General features: G+C 39.8%; 2 protein-coding genes across 3 annotated transcripts; one reads left to right on the top strand and one right to left on the bottom strand.

The window, feature by feature from the left end:
- The first annotated feature begins 400 nt into the window (after positions 1-400).
- On the top strand, positions 401-5,632 carry LOC5519858 (acyl-coenzyme A oxidase, peroxisomal). Its single transcript, XM_001639688.3, has 6 exons — positions 401-495; positions 1,405-1,898; positions 2,775-3,000; positions 3,389-3,673; positions 4,100-4,290; positions 4,737-5,632. The coding sequence occupies exons 2-6, from the start codon at positions 1,413-1,415 to the stop codon at positions 5,490-5,492; spliced, it is 1,944 nt and encodes a 647-aa protein (XP_001639738.3). The 5' UTR covers positions 401-495; positions 1,405-1,412; the 3' UTR covers positions 5,493-5,632.
- Positions 5,633-5,798: 166 nt separating this feature from the next.
- LOC5519783 (signal recognition particle subunit SRP72) lies at positions 5,799-16,082 on the bottom strand. Of its 2 annotated transcripts, none has more exons than XM_048728500.1 (22): positions 15,926-16,082; positions 15,747-15,861; positions 15,185-15,311; positions 14,927-14,992; positions 14,762-14,839; positions 14,129-14,240; positions 13,833-13,864; positions 13,548-13,591; positions 13,370-13,450; positions 12,626-12,683; positions 12,423-12,554; positions 11,174-11,302; positions 9,414-9,486; positions 9,261-9,325; positions 8,845-8,940; positions 8,670-8,779; positions 8,413-8,490; positions 7,608-7,754; positions 7,457-7,500; positions 6,868-6,978; positions 6,626-6,674; positions 5,799-6,332 (listed from the first exon to the last, which is right to left on the bottom strand). In XM_048728500.1, the coding sequence occupies exons 1-22, from the start codon at positions 16,026-16,028 to the stop codon at positions 6,167-6,169; spliced, it is 2,016 nt and encodes a 671-aa protein (XP_048584457.1). In that variant the 5' UTR covers positions 16,029-16,082; the 3' UTR covers positions 5,799-6,166. The 2 variants fall into 2 exon arrangements, with proteins under 2 accessions (XP_048584457.1, XP_032220654.1); XM_032364763.2 differs by having other exon boundaries at positions 7,608-7,745.
- Positions 16,083-16,173: the final 91 nt, after the last annotated feature.

The raw sequence follows: 16,173 nt of genomic DNA, 5'->3' as shown, positions 1-16,173 counted from the left end.
ACAATAACAAGGAAATAAAGGGTAGAACATTGAATCCGCCACCCTCTCTCTTGAAACCTTTGCTTTCCTTTTTGGAGCCCCTGGATCTATCCGGCCCTGTATTACCAACCGACGTAAGGCATTGTAAATCTTTTTTTTATCTAGGGTGGCATATTTAACCGAATATACAGTTTTCTAACATATGGCCCCCGGTAGTAAGAACTGTCACTGTGGGTGGTCACTGCCAGAGGGTTTGTTGCATCCCCAGTGTTTCTTTTACGTCCCTTCGATTGCGGTTCTACGATCCTTCTCCCTGTACAGCGGGCTAACAGAGTAGGCTAGCAGAAACGGCTGGTAATCAAGCCTAAAAAATAACTATTATACACATTCTTCCATTCTTCTGGCCATTAATTCTTCTGGCATACTTTGACGGCTTTTAGGTACCCTGTGTTGATGGCTATCGTAGAAGTAAAAGAGACTGGGGCGAGTAGTGTTGGCAGTGTTCAGAGAGTAGAGGTGAGTAGTGATTAAAAAAAAAACGAAAATTGTGCGTTTCCATGAAGAAAATTATACAATTTGTCGCCTAAGATAATAAGTTACTTTTTTTATATGTATTATTGTAATCTCATTTTCTTTTAGTTGGAAACGTTGTAATTTACAAAACCCCTGAACAACTTACTTAGGTTATGAAGTAAAGTAACTGCTTTAACTTATAAGTGCAGCTCTTGCTGTAACACTAGTATTTACACTAGATGTTTAAGTGTGCTATGGTTATCACTGCTGTCTTATGGGCGCTTCTCAACTACAGTATGGTCTTGATAAGGACCGTGATTTGCGTAAACTGAATGAATGTTTTGTTATGGACTTTGGACTAACTCGTCGAACCGATCTTGAGCTGCGTATCAAACTTGTACGAAATATGCCAAAAACCTGTCAAACGGTTGTCACAAACTTTATAAGGCGTTCACAGTAGCAGGCGCTTCACTGTAATAACTGGTGCTTGTCCGAGACAAGCTTATTTCCAGTGGAAATCCACTTTTGTGGAATTTGCCATGTCTTAACAAAAGAACACAGGAATATGCACTTTCCCATGCGAGCGTGTATTTTAAAAAGTATTTATATTGCTAGGGAAATATAATTATTACCAACCACTATGTCAAATACATTTAATATATGCACCTTTGTTGCACACCATATTTGATCTGTATAAAACACACATGCTCTTTAAAGGGGGATTCAGCTGTCTTTTTGAGGAGAGGCCGGGGGGAGGGTGCACTTACATATTTCGTGCAATTTCTTATCTTAATCTAATATACCAATATTTCATGTCCATTATGTTTATTCTTCAAAGCAGACACATCATAGCAATATGTACTCCATCAGCCTACCAACATTTTGGGTTTTGATTATTTGTAAATTTTTAAGTTCTAGCCATGCTGTCTGCTGGTCGCATGCTTGCTGGGGGCATAGTGAAGCCTTGTCTTTTACAAGGGTCACTGCGTGGTCTCTCAAGGACAGCTGTTGCTCTACAGAAATCCTCCCCACAGAAGCTACGAGATGATTTTGGCACTACCTCATTTGATGTACCATCAATGACGAGACTATTAGATCATGACAACCATGAAAAGAGAGAGAAATTCAGGAAGATCTTATCAGAAGACCCGTTAATGAAACCCAAGTATAATATTTCTGTGGATGAAGAACGGGCGTTAGCTCTGAAAAGACTCAAGAAATTATGTGACCAAGGGTTTATCTCTGTCCTCGACTTCAGACACAATCCACGCTGGATCTTTGCAGCACATGAACTTGCTGCTGTTGTAGATGGTTCCATGGCCACTAAGATGACTGTCCAGTTTAATTTGTTTGGTGGGACAGTACTTAAACTGGGAACAGAGAGACACCACAGTAAACTATTGAAGGTATTTTTACCGAATACCAGCACTGCCCCAGTACCCAATACTGTACATACAGATTATTGTGGTTTTTTTTTGTAGGCCTGTACTGCAGGAGTACCGTTTGTAGCTCCAACTCCATTATTCAAGGGCACCCAATGACGAAAATTTCACAACCAGCCTAGAATGAGTTAAGATACTGTCTTTATTCGTTTGCAGTCATTTTTATACAATATATAGCTTTCCTATATATTTTTTATCTGTTCAGATTTGCTAGGCTAAATTACAGCCATCCAAAAAATCTAGTTACTCATCCCGAGGCATCCGAACTCCTAGAGATTCTAAGATCCTTAAGTGAAATTTCTAGGCAATGTCCCTTGTATAATCGCTCCCGAAAATACTGGGGTACCTTGTTTAAACCATGTCGAACATGAAAATATCCCGAAAATGGTGATGGTGGTAACAAAAGCAACTCGGAAAAAACATAAGTGATACAGCTCTCTTCCAGAAAAACATAGGTGATCTAGAAATAAAAATTCTGAAAAAAGTAGACATTTCTAGGCCAACCCCGAAATCCAAACAGATATTTGGCCCAAAATGGTCGTTGGGTGCCCTTGATTATTTATTCAATGCCAACATTTTTAAGTCCCAAATATGCTTTTTTCACTCTCTCTAATAAGATGCTAGAAAATGATATTTGACACAGATTTTACACCTGTAAATTCTAGTTTTATTTCTTTTTTTGTGAAATTCCATGATGCAGACAACCTCTGTTAAGCAGCGTAATAGCACAATTAAGATGATAAAGTGCATCTCTGCAGTTGTTATACCAGAATGAAAGTTAAACCAGAATGAAAGTTTGTGGAAGTTTCAAACAAAGGGTTGTGTATTTTACTTTTACAGGGCATTGACTCCCTTGAAGATGTTGGTTGCTTTGGTCTGACTGAGCTAGGATATGGCAACAATGCCGTCCAGATGGAAACAACCGCAACTTATGACAACGAGACCCAGGAATTTATCGTCAACACCCCCAGCACACTTGCTCAGAAGTACTGGATCACCAACGGAGCATGTGATGCACACCACATTGTTGTGTTTGCCCAGTTGTATGTCAATGGCAAAAACGAAGGTGAATTGATTTGGATAACATTACAATGCCCTGTTGTATGTTATGCAAGTATCACATAATTTGTTGCTCAGTTGTTCACCATTGGTAGTCGAAAATTTGTGGAAAACGGTATTAATATAGTGCAAGTATCTGGTAGATCTCACCTGTGTTCCACATAATATTTGTTAAAATGTTACACAAAAATTGTATTATTCTTTCTAAGCCATGAAACAAAGTGACACTAAAGAGGTTGTCAATGGTTGCTCGAAAATCTACAGTCTGTAGTATCATTTTTTTTAAATAAATCTTCTCTGGGGAGAATGCAAAGATATCATTGTTATTATAAACAAGGCTATTTCCACTGCTTCACTTAGTCCAACAACTATTAACCTATCCTCATATCTTCAAGGAATCCATGGTGTTCTGGTGCCAATTCGTGACAAGAATCTGAAAGAAATGCCTGGATCAAGTATTCATGACATGGGTCCCAAGATGGGGCTTAATGGAGTAGACAATGCCAAGTTCATATTTGATAACGTGAGAGTACCTCGTGAGAACCTACTCAACCTGTACTCTGATGTAGATGCTGATGGTAACTACACAACTGTTGTAGATGGCAATATACGTAAGAGGTTTCTTACAGTTGCTGATCAGTTGTTGTCTGGGCGACTTTGCATCGCCAGCATGTCACAAGGTGTGTACTGTATTGGTGTTGCCCTTTAGATGTCCTTTGATTCAGTGTTAACCATATTCCTCTTGTTTCTGAGCCCCCCATCCTTTTCCAGTGGTTGCTGTTTGACACTCTCATTTTTAAAGGGCTTTAATCTCCCTAGCTGACACCCTTTTCCATACATTTGTTTTGTAATTCGACCTCCCTCCATTATGATATATTTTTTCCTTTAAGCTCCCTCTACCAAAAAAACTGCAAAGTCAATAAGTTAAAGCCATTATTAATTTGAGTTTTTTTTTTGAAAGAGGGCTAACAGTTTATTTACCATTGTGTTACATAAAAATCCAACAGCCCAAAGAAGTATAACAATCCCCCCTAGTTATATCTCAAAAGCATTTCCCCCAGGTAACACCTTTATTAATTTTAATCCTCATGGTGTTGTCCTTATAGGCGTGTCCAAGGCCTGTATCACAATCGCCACAAGGTATTCAGCCACAAGGCTGACTGTTGGCCCAGAGGGCAAGTCCGACACCCCGATACTGAAGTACCAGTTACAGCAGCTAGCACTTATGCCTCTCCTGGCCAAGACGTATGCCTACGACTTTGCTCTCTCGTATGTCAAGGATTGCTGGGCCTTTAAGGTAGAGCCACTGTGTCACCCTTCAACCCAATTGCATTACTGAGTATCCACGGGCATGTCTAGAGAAAATGCAGAATGAGTTCCAGACCTGTTATTCACCAGCTTTGCAGAATGTTTAAATTTAAAAAGTTGCAACCTTAGCTCTGGAATAGATTACTAGGCTAGGTCTAGAAACTTTTTGTATTCAAATACACACCAAAAACAGGCCACTATTTTAATACAAAGGTATCAAATTCGATATTAGATTTAATTCAGTGGTTTACCACATAATTTCTCATCCTTTCACATGAATAGGGTGGGATCTGGACTCCCAGCATTTTAGCATTTTAATAGGAGAGAGAAGTTTCATTTCAACTAACCACTTCAGTCCTTGCTATCTATGTCTATTGTTATGTTATTTTTCTTTCCCGTTCACATTATTAAAAGTTATACAAATTCTTCTTATAGGCGGAAGACGGTTCTGACCACGCGAACATCGTGACCATGTGCTGTGTGATAAAAGCCCTGACTGGCTGGCATGTGGGCGAGGCAGCCTCAATTTGCCGTGAGAGGTGTGGGGGGCAAGGCTACCTGTCCTGTAACCGATTCGGTTCCGCCATCGGCTACGCCCACGCCGCCATGACAGCAGAAGGCGACAATGCGGTGCTGATGCAGAAAGTTGCCACCGAGAGGCTGATGGTGTTCAAGCCATCCAAGGAGAAGTCCCAGGTGGGTGAGGTTGACCTGAGTGCTGTCGACTCCCTGCACAAGCTACTAGAGGCGCGTGAGCAGGCACTGTTTATAGAGCTCGGCCTCAAGATGAAAAAAGCCGGCAAGGACCGCTTCAATGTCTGGATGTACGAGGAGCAAGATTTGGTGCAGGCTAGTGCTCATGCATATGGTGACAGGCTGGTCAGCGAGTGCTTCGCTAGTGCTATTTCTCGCTCGGACGCATCACTACAACCAATCCTTAGCAAGCTCTATCATCTCTTCCTTCTCACCCAAGTCCAGAAAGGCCTTGGGTATTTCACCACATCGAAGCTGCTACCGCTGGAGACTGGGGCGAAGGTTGGTAAGGCTGCCGCTGGGCTATGCAGGGAAGTGTCACCGCAGGCTCTGTCGTTGTGTGATGCGTTTGGGATGACTGAGGAGATGCTGAGCGCGCCGATCGCGAGAGACTGGGTCGACTACAACGTGACTGACAACTTGGGCGAGGTCGCTTGAACATCACCATGGGACGCTTTTATTCTGTCTTATTCCGGCCAGGGACCATTGCAGTTTTGAATGTTTTTGTAAATACACTATTTGGGATGTGTTATAGATAGAGCGTTTGTCATTCCAAATAAAAACAATGGAAGGTTAAATGACTCGTGTACTGTATTTTTTTAAGTCCTTATGGAAATAGAGTAATGTTTGTTTTTAACATATTTATCAATGAGTGATAGGTGATAGTGATATCATGTCTGAGCTTACTGTACCATTGCTATTGCCAGTCTGACCTGATATGGGTAGATACGCAAGTCAAAACAATCGCCTCGAATCCATTTTTATTTGTTCATTATTTTTAGAATTACATTGGCTTATCTTCATATAGAGTTATTCCTATATTTTTACCTCCAACTAAGAATATTTTCTAGAATAGATTGAACTTTTTTGGGATGGGGAATAAATGACCTGTCCTGGAGCTCTGGTCAGCCACACCTTTTCGATCGATATTGGAAGACAAATTATTTGAAGAAATTCCAAAATAACCATCTAAAACAAAGTTGTATACGTTATCGAACAACTTCAATCGAAAATACTGCAATACCTTTTTCTGAAATCAGCCGGTGGAAATGGATATATTTTCGGTATTTTGCTTGGCTAACAAAATGGCGGGTGGCAGAGTCTAAGGTTGTCTACCAGCCTCCCTTTTTCTTGCCCTTTGGTCTTTGTTTCTTTTTAGCGGCTGCGGGCTGCTGTTGCCGAGGAGGGACCACATTGGACGGGGCTGAGGTGGCTCCTCCTCCCGGGGACCCAGGCGGCGAGGACAACCCAGCTTTTGGACTTGCTGGAGTTTTAGGCCTGGAGAAAAAACATTCACATGTAAGTGCTTTACTTAAGTTTACTCCCGGGGATCTGACTGAAACCTCAACCGTTAAAAGACAAAAGAATCTATTAGAAACCGATATATTTCACAAGCCATCCGCTCTAAATTATCAATCACATCCTCGGAACTTCCAATAGACACACCGCTTTCAATATTTTGGAACATTTGGGCGCTCATTTTATTTTCGAGTGGCGAGGGGGCGCTATTTGGAAGCGTGGCACTTATTGGAGGAAAGTGGGGTAATAAAACGTTCATTCACAGTACTTACGATTCGGTTCCTGTCGACGACGCGGACGCTGTACCCTGAGTGCCTTTGCCTGACAACACAAAATAGACAACAACAAAAATACCTTAAATGATACTATTTGGAAGTCAAACGGGGCGCGTTAAAGTCCGTTTTACTCTATTTGAGGAAATAGATTCCTGATTAAAAAACCTAGGGCCGGTTGCACAAAGCATTAATAAGTCCTATCCTAACCATCGGATAAATCCGGAGTAAGTCAGCCTTACCGACATTGGTTTTCTTCTGACGTTTGCCTTTGTAATAGGATCGCTCTCTTTTTGGCAGCCATCGTTCCGGATCCGGGTCGACCTCAGTGTTGCAATTCTTGGGTAATTTGCCTATGAAACACGAGACATACCGTAATAAGATGCAATGCATCACGTGCGAAACACGTGACATACCGCACTAAGATGCACTGCATACGTGCGAAACATGTGACATACCCTAATAAGATGCGTTGCATCACGCACGGAACACGTGAGATGCATCACGTGCGAAACTGGTGACATGCCACAATTAGATGCATTGCATCACGCACGGAACACGTGACATACCACAATAAGATGCATCACGTGCGAAACACGTGACATGCCACAATAAGATGTACTGCATAACGCACGAAACACGTGCGCAAAAAGATGCACTGCATCATCTGCGAATCACGTGACACGCCACAATGACTGGATGCACTGCATCAGATTGATAAAAGATTGGCTTTGGAAGTACTTGGGTAGCCTGTACCACAGGCCAGTGCCTGTACCACATTCCAGAGGAAAAACTCCATCACAGAAGGAGTTAGGAAGATACGGTACTCACCCTTCTTCCTTTTTCGTTTTCTTCTCTTCATGATCACATCCGTACTATAACACGCAAAAAAGAGACACAAATAAAAAAAGAGAAAAAAGGGAAATGAACCTTGAGAAATATATGCAAAAGAAAACAAGTTGGCAATTTACAAGAGGCTTACTTCAGTTCTACTGCACCATCTTCGTCGGGTCTTCCCCTCTGCCGGCCAAAGCGAGGCCCACATGTAAGCTGACTAGTCTCCAGGGCATCCACGTCCATCGCTGAGTCTCCCTCTAGAGGGGGCAGCCGCTCACTGTACCTTTGGTTACCTTGGTTACGGAAACAATAACTACAGTTCATAGATGACAAAAATCATGAGTGTGTTATTTAGTGTGTAAGCACTGTTACTAAAGATGGTGCCAAGGATCAGTATCCGCAGCAGTTATTAAACATCCCCCAATACAGGTTATATGCGGTGGCAGACGTGACTGATCGGAGAAGTAATCACAGAACCCAAGTAGATACCCAGGTTTATACCCCTTTGAAAAAATCCCAAGTTTACCTGGACCAGATTCGAACACTGTTCTCTTGCTTTAGTTTTGAAGCCCATGCCACTAAGCCAAAATAATCTAGACTACAGGGGTGTGTCTAGAGAACAAGGCAGGGTGGGGCCCAGAATAGTAATTCACTGACCAGAGATCTATTAAGTTCAAATTGGCATCCTTAGCACTGGTGACAGGTCGCTAGATCCATCTAGAAACTTTTTCAATCCATATACACACATAAAATCAACCATCTTCTTAACTACCAACAAAGGTCGCACCTGGAGTCGAACCAATCTCGTCCAATGAGCAGGGTGGGGTCTAGACCCCTCGGACTCCCCCCTCCCTCTACACACGCCTGGACTAATCAGGCTTTGAGGCATAAAAAAGCTAAGATTGATGTCAAAATGTGCCACCAGGTGTAGCTAAGAAACAAGAGGATACTTTTCAGCCTCCTTAGGGTTGAATTGAGAGTATGCTGTGATTAGTTGAGCAAGAGTCTTCATATCGTGCGAATCTTGCCTGAAAAAAGAAGTGGATAAAGCATCAGGGGATGAAGGCCAGGGTCATGCCAGAGGAATAACATCAAAATGTTTGAGACAGAAAAGCATGGTCAAAATTATATCGGTGATAAAAACAAAAATAACAGACAGACAAACAGATGGACACACAGAATGACAAATGGATAGACAGACACTTACTTGTGCAGCTTCTCTAGCATGTCGACAGCATCCTTAGCATGTCCATGCTGCAGTTTGTAAGCCACATTCTCACGCATTAGAGATAACACTTCAGACTGCTTGAATAAGCCCTAGAGGACACGAATAGTCAAACCATAACCAAAAACTTGATCAACTGTTCCATAGTTAAGCAAACCTTGTTTTCCTGTGCATACTCCACAGCAGAGTCCAATAACTTTATAGCGGCAGGAATGTTACCGAGGTGAGAGTAAAGCGTAACAAGTGCTGATACCTGCAAACAAGAGGAGGTTATCAAATTTCAAATGTTATTTAAAATCAGGTTCTTGAGTCTCTACCAAAGCTAAGAAAGATGTAAACTTAAGAGCTTGTCCCCTTATCAGCACCATCTCCATGCATCCCACCGCAAGTGAATTTCACTGATTAGGAAATAGGAAATTTTCAGCTGAATAATGGCTATTTAGCTCTTGGTTAAATGTATAAGTGCATAGCTACATAAACAGCTCTATGGCCTTGCAAACTGACAAACACATTTCTTAGAAACATAACACTGTATTCCCCTGGATGATTATTCTATTTAATAGCTTTACTCACCACTCCTGGTTTGTGGCATAATTCTTTGATGGAATGCAGAGTTTTACAGGCTTCCTCAATATTCCCTGCAAGAAGCACCAACAAAAAACATAAATTGGATATCACAATAGCCACTTTTGATAGTTGATTCGCAGAGCTTTTTTCTCAACTCACCTTGTGTGAGGCACATTTGAACAAGTGTAAGTTTCACATGTGTTGCAGTTTCAGGATGTTTCTCAGCATACTCCTAACATCACACAAATTGACATCAGTATGGAGAGAAAATAGTTTCCAAACTCTATATTAATAAAAGGTTACAGTCAAACTAAAGAAAAAGAGGTGCTACAGTACTTGTTTCGCACGCCTTAAATAGTATAGTGGGGAAAAAGGAAAAAACAACAAAAAACGAAATGTATTCATGAGAGCATTAAGTTATTTTACAGTCGCCACCTGATTGGTTAAGTAGCATTCAAAGATGGAATTAGCATAACCGCGTGTTAGTTCAAAGACGTTATGTAGTCAGTAAAAATGATCAAGAGCATCCGGAGCGAAATATACTAAGATTTTGACTAGCAAATAGTTACTAGTACAAAATAAAAACTTGCTCCGGCATTATTAGTGTGGTTATATGGCTGGTTATCCGAAACAGTACATCTCTTTTAACAAGGTTTTAAGGTTCACAGTGTATGTAAGTGGAAGTGTTGATAACTAAGGGAGTTGCAGACTAGAGCATACTGACTGTAGGATACAAAGGGGTGCCTACAAAACAAAGACCTAAAACCTAATACCTAGAACCTGTGACACCCAAAGCTACAACCCCAAAAGCAACGACCCTGCAAAAATTGAAGTTATTATTTAGTCAGCCTTGTTTCTTAAATGGCTACACAGCGCAAAAGTTTCATATGGAATCAGTGATCCTAATGAGGTCATTCAGCAAATTTTGTTGTGCTTTTCACGATAGAAATATTCTCATTTGCGTGCGCCAATGAACAAACCATTTCTAGTTGTCTTTATTTGTCTCATTGAAAATTGTAGTTGCACTCATTTTTCAGTCCGCTCGTAAGGCCTCACAGGATTGGCTAGATTACCCTCATTGTTCTATTGTATTCCCGTTCTTCGTCTGTGTTGAATCAATCCAAACCAATCCAATGTGGTGAAATCTTCCAATAGCTTCTACATGGCCCCATTTTTCAGACACTCTCCTTTGCCCGAAAAATTATCCCAAAAACTCTCCCGGTAACCTAACAGACCCGGTAATTTAGAGAAACGCCCCCAGAAAAGTTTTAGAACTCCCTGGCGAGGAAGAGCGTTTATCAAACCAAAGCTTTAGCAAGTAAATTATAATTTCCAAAGTTTATGAATAGATTGGCTAAATACTGTAGTTATTTAAATCATAGTTTTATCAATGTCTGTAGACAACTTGCACCTCAAACATTGCTGTGGCATCAGCATCTTTCAAAAGAAAGACAAAGAACAAGTAAATAAACTTTTATTTTGTAGAAAACCTTCTAATATTTTCGCAAAGCTGTTTATATTTTTTTAGACGCACTGTGACAGGTAAATGTCAAATCATTCGCCAGAGATGAAACCTGATTGGTTGAAAGGAAATCTCATAAAATGATGTTAGCCTTGATTGGCAGACTTTGTAGCTTTTGGGGTCACAGGTTTTGGGTCTTCGTTTTGTAGACACCGGGATACAAAGAGTTGATAACTAAGGGATTTGTGGACTAGTGCATACCTAGGATACAAAGAGTTGATAACTAAGGGATTTGCAGAATAGTGCATACCTAGGATACAAAGAGTTGATAACTAAGGGATTTGTGGACTAGTGCATCTCTAGGATACAAAGAGTTGATAACTAAGGGATTTGTGGACTAGTGCATACCTAGGATACAAAGAGTTGATAACTAAGGAGTTTGCAGACTAGTGCATACCTTGAGCATGTGAATAGCCTTATCATAATGTTTCTCTCTGTGTAGGAGGGAGGCTTTCATCAGACAGGGAAAATCACTTTGGGGGTATTTGCCCTCCAAGTTAGAAATCAGAGAACGACAAGCTTCCAGCTGATTTAATAGAAATAGAAAGAAAAGTTAGTTGCCGGAAAAAAAGTATCAATCTAATAAATGAATAGAATAATTCATAAGAGACATGAAGGAGTGTTCATTAAATAAACCAATGGGAGGTGGGAAGAAAGATATTAGGGGGGGCGGCTCCGAAATTGTAAGCCACTAAAGGGGGGGGGGGGGGGGGGGGCTCCAAAAAAAACCCTGCCCTCTAAAGGAGGGGCTCTGAGTTTTTTAGGAGCTGTACTTTTCAGCTTTAATATTTTACTGATATGACCTGGTTTGTAGCACAAATACAGATTAAATATTAAGCCTAATGACAAATGTATTTAATAATTCTTTATATCTGTCTTAATAAATCATAATATCTAGATACTTCCAGTATATAACAGTTGGATTTACCAATACAGCTTATTATCAGAATAACCGGAACAAATTGAAATAAACTTCTAAACAGTGGTGGAGCATGCAAATCCCCAAAACGATATACATACAGTTTTTTTTTACGTTGGACGTTATCCCATTTTTACAGAAAAATATCACAACAAATATTTACAAATGTATATTCCTTCACATGCATCCTAGAGGCGGACTATTTGACTACTTTTGAGGGGGAGGGGGATTTTGAAAAGCAAACAACTAATTGAAAAAATCCCTGCACCACTTAACATGATTTTACATGCAAAAAAATATGAAGTATGCCTAAAAGAATTATCGCCTTTTGATCATGAGAGAAAAAAATCCTGCTGACTTGAATCAACCCCCCACCTTCCCCCCTTTGGCTTCCTTTTTTATTATTATTTTTATTTCTGTCCATTCCACAATCGCTACGAAGGTAAAAAGCTAGATCCGTCCCTGTGTTGGACTGTGAAATAATGATGAACTTGACTGGATCATCAACTCGGATAAGGAGGGCAACTTTGCAGTATTCATTTTCCAGATTTAAGGCCTTTTTTGTTTATTAAGGGAATAAGAGGGGGGGACTCTGAAAATTTTGTGGTTCTTAAAGGGGGGGCACCAACAAAATTTTTACAACGAAAGGGGGGCTCCAAAATTTTAAGGTGTCTTGAGTATAAATCTTCCCTCCCCCCCTTGGTGTATTTAATGAACACATAAATACCTGATTAGAGTAAAGAAAGAGAAGACAGCGGTTGAACTCCATGTTACGGAACTGTGCTTGGGTTAGTTTGTACTGAAGCCCATCAATGGTTGTTGCCTTGACTTTCTTCTTGGAGTCAAACACATCTCGGTCCTTCAAACCAAAAGAAAGGGAAATGCTGACATACTAAAAGCAAATATTTAGTCATGAAATTACCATCCTACCTTGTTCAATGTGATGACATTATTGGATGCCACAGCAGTTAGAGACATATCGCTTGGTCTGAGAGAAACAAACATAGAACAGTTTGATTCTCCCATTGGCAATTCTTAGAAATTTCCCGACAATATTCTTTCACCAGAGGTCAGACCTATTAGAGTACAGTATACCTTTTTATTTCTACATGAGAATTACTCACATAAACAAGTTTAAAATACCATTCATGGCAATTCTTAGAAATTTCCTGACAATATTCTTTTACCAGAGTTCAGACCTATTAGAGTACAGTATACCATTTTATTTCATACATGAGATTTACTCACATAAACAAGTTTAAAATACCATTCATGGCAATTCTTAGAAGTTTCCTGACAATATTCTTTTACCAGAGGTCAGACCTACTAGAGTACAGTATACCATTTTATTTCATACATGAGATTTACTCACATAAACAAGATTACCATATAATTCATATAAGAAATGCAATCTGCTAATTAGATAATTGATCAACAGTATGTGTACAGCATTATTCCAATCAGAGGTAGGAAAAATAGTGCATCAGAGGGTCACCTAATACAAATACTATAGAGAAACCAAGCATGGAGTATATTATTTATTGAAGTATTTTTACATACAGAGAATGAAAAGCAAAACTAACTTCAAGTGAGATTTAATATACAAAAGAAAAACTCATACTGGTTCCTATAAAACTATACAACTACAGACTTTCATAAATCACCATAACTCACTTGTTCTTTAAGACTTGGTTATAAAGCTTCATCGCATCCTCATTTTTGCCCTGGATTTGGTAAGTGTAGCCAAGTTGAGTCCTGTTGTTAGGTAATGTTAAGTCCATTATTAAAATGACTTTTGACAATAAGGAACTTTTAAAAATTAGCCTAATTAATTATCACTCTCAACACCAACCTGGCAACTCCAAGCTCAGCTTCAATGTCTTCCTCTGTAATATCCTAACAAAAACAAAAACCAATCAAAATAGCCAATTAGCCAAGTTCGTTAACCAGGGTAATGAACAAGGTCCACCAAAAACTGGTACTTGACTAGGATGAAGGGAGACTAGCATGTCTACCATCATATTCTGCTTCACATTAGTGGGTACAAATTTTCTGGTGGACTAAAAAACATTAGACACAATTTGATTAGGACAGTAGGCAAAGTACAAACTAGATCAGTGATATACAGCACACTTACTGAGTCTTCCTCTAGACTTTTCCGGCAAAGCACTATGGAAAAAAATAAGATACTCAGATTTATATTAAACAAGCACTCATAAACATGGGTAAAGTCAGTTGAAACTTGGCTTTTGCTAAATTGTTTTATTTTCGAATCCTCAGAAATCACATTCACAATATAGATAGTGATAGATTTCTGCAAAGTTCAGCTATAACCACATTTGATAAAAATTATTGCTTAGGTGAAAATTCGCTGACATTCCAGGAGCGTGCAAAACAAAAGAATTTCAGTACTGTAGAAAACATGTGATTTACCCTCAGCCTGTTGCAGCTTTTTGATGGCACCTTCCAAGTTGTTGTTAGCCAGCTCCAGGCAAGCTGCATTGTAGCTCAACTCATATGTGTGCTCACGCAGACCAACATTTTCCTGAATTTAGTATAGGATGAGACACTGAATCTTTAAGAACATGGAGTTATGGAGGACAAGAAAAAATTCCATTCAATATCCCTTTGTTGGGGAGTCAAAGCAAAAACCCATAATGCAAAAACAGTATTTAGGTTATTCCCCAGGGGGGGGGGGGGGGGGGTTATGGTCTGTCAAATCAATTTTAAGGGGCTGATGACACTTTGGGTGTGTTCAAAGCAATTTTTACCCCTTTTGACGATGGTTAGTTACGATAATGGTTAGTTATTGAAAAGAACTGTGTAGTTGACTTGTGGTTTTCTGTAAAATAACTTTTGGGCATTCCAGGACACCATTAGCATCAGACCCCCTCAAGGGATAGCAGAATCAGAGCACCTCCTATAGGATTGCAGTTGTTATAATTTTACTCCCTAAATGATAGTACCATCACCCCTGTCTACATTTATGAGGTTCCCCCTCTTTACTTAAGGTTGACTCCATCCATGAAGTGACCTAGAGCAGGCCACACCCTTGAAGTTACTCACCAGTTTCACAGAGCCCCACTGATTAGATGAGGCTATAACGGCAGACATGTTAGTCTCTCGCTCATCTCCATAGTCATCCTAAATATCAAAGATGGAATGAGTTCTGTTTATTTTGTAAAACTATTCAAGCATTATTTTTTGAGTATAAAAAAACACACAGCATACCACAGAATTCTTGATTAGCTCCTTGTAGATATCCATACATTTCTCATATTTCTCCTGTCTGTAAAGCTATGACATCAAAATTCAAATGTTAAGGATCTTCTTGTCTAAAATCAGGATCTTTTAGTCTAAAATCAATATCATGTGGTCTTAAATCAGTGTTTTGAGGTTTAAAACCAGGGCCTGTCTTGAGGCTGAATTAAGACAGTCATTTCATCAATCGCAAAAAAAAGAAGAAATGGTACAATATTATTTACATACTGCTTGTGCAAGAAGCTCCTTCTCTTTGGGACCAGGATCTGGCAGAGCCTGTAACGTCTGGATAGCCTCCTGCGTCATGTTCAGCCGATACAAGGCATAAGCCTTTTCAAAGGGAAGCACTTTGATTCTAAAAAATAATAAGAACAAAATAGGAAAATCCCTAATACTGTCATAAGCATGTCTCATATGGAATCATATATAGACCTCTTAAAGTCTAAGGTTAAAAGTCATTTACAAGGTTTAACATTACGGCTATGTCGTAAACCAATAACGAGGACAAATTATGATATGGAAATTGAATCATCTATTCTTTGCTTCCAAAATACATTTAGCAGGGCGCATATGATAATGATCTTAAAGTCTAAGGTTAAAAGTCATTTACAAGGTTTAACATTACGGCTATGTCGTAAACCAATAACGAGGACAAATTATGATATGGAAATTGGATCATCTATTCTTTGCTTCCAAAATACATTTAGCAGGGCGCATATGATATGTCCAACTCGTGATTAACACTTTAAAACACGGGACACAAATCAACAAGGACCCAGTTTACCATTACCCTTTTTTGGATCCCGAGTTAATGACGTCCAAAGCCTCGTGGAAGTATGACTGCTGGATGAGGCAAACTACTTTACAATGAAAGGCATCTTCGTCGGCTGGGCTCTCCTGTAGAACTACCAAGAACAACACTAATCAGCTACATTTCACGACATGTGTCACAACATCAATGCTACTTACTTTTGTTCGCTATTTTTTGGGCTTTAGAGTAGTTTCCTTCTTTGCCAAGTCGATCTAATTCACTAAATAACTGAGGAAGCGAAGGTGACGTGTTAGCCGCCATCTTGGATAGGGACCGCGATTTTAGGGTCAGCTGATGTCCCTTGTGCGTATAATTTGTGTCAACACGAAGTAACGTTTTGATTGGATGGTAAATTGACAATATAATTCCCCGAACCAGATGGGTATTTCCCGCCAAAAATATATAT

Source organism: Nematostella vectensis, chromosome 6 (genome assembly GCF_932526225.1).
Source record: "Nematostella vectensis chromosome 6, jaNemVect1.1, whole genome shotgun sequence".
Classification (NCBI taxonomy): Eukaryota; Metazoa; Cnidaria; class Anthozoa; order Actiniaria; family Edwardsiidae; genus Nematostella; species Nematostella vectensis.
Note: the sequence above shows the minus strand (reverse complement) of the source record. Positions and strands in the feature narration are given on the sequence as shown.

Excerpts from the sequence above, each read along its gene's own strand:
- LOC5519858 (XM_001639688.3), top strand. The coding sequence starts at position 1,413 with ATGCTGTCTGCTGGTCGCATGCTTGCTGGGGGCATAGTGAAGCCTTGT. Across the intron at positions 3,001-3,388 it reads TGTCAATGGCAAAAACGAAG|GAATCCATGGTGTTCTGGTG; the intron begins GTGAATTGATTT and ends CATATCTTCAAG. Across the intron at positions 4,291-4,736 it reads AGGATTGCTGGGCCTTTAAG|GCGGAAGACGGTTCTGACCA; the intron begins GTAGAGCCACTG and ends TTCTTCTTATAG.
- LOC5519783 (XM_048728500.1), bottom strand. The coding sequence starts at position 16,028 with ATGGCGGCTAACACGTCACCTTCGCTTCCTCAGTTATTTAGTGAATTA. Across the intron at positions 7,755-8,412 it reads AACCCTAAGGAGGCTGAAAA|TAACCAAAGGTACAGTGAGC; the intron begins GTATCCTCTTGT and ends CCGTAACCAAGG. Across the intron at positions 6,675-6,867 it reads TCAGAAGAAAACCAATGTCG|GCAAAGGCACTCAGGGTACA; the intron begins GTAAGGCTGACT and ends TTGTGTTGTCAG.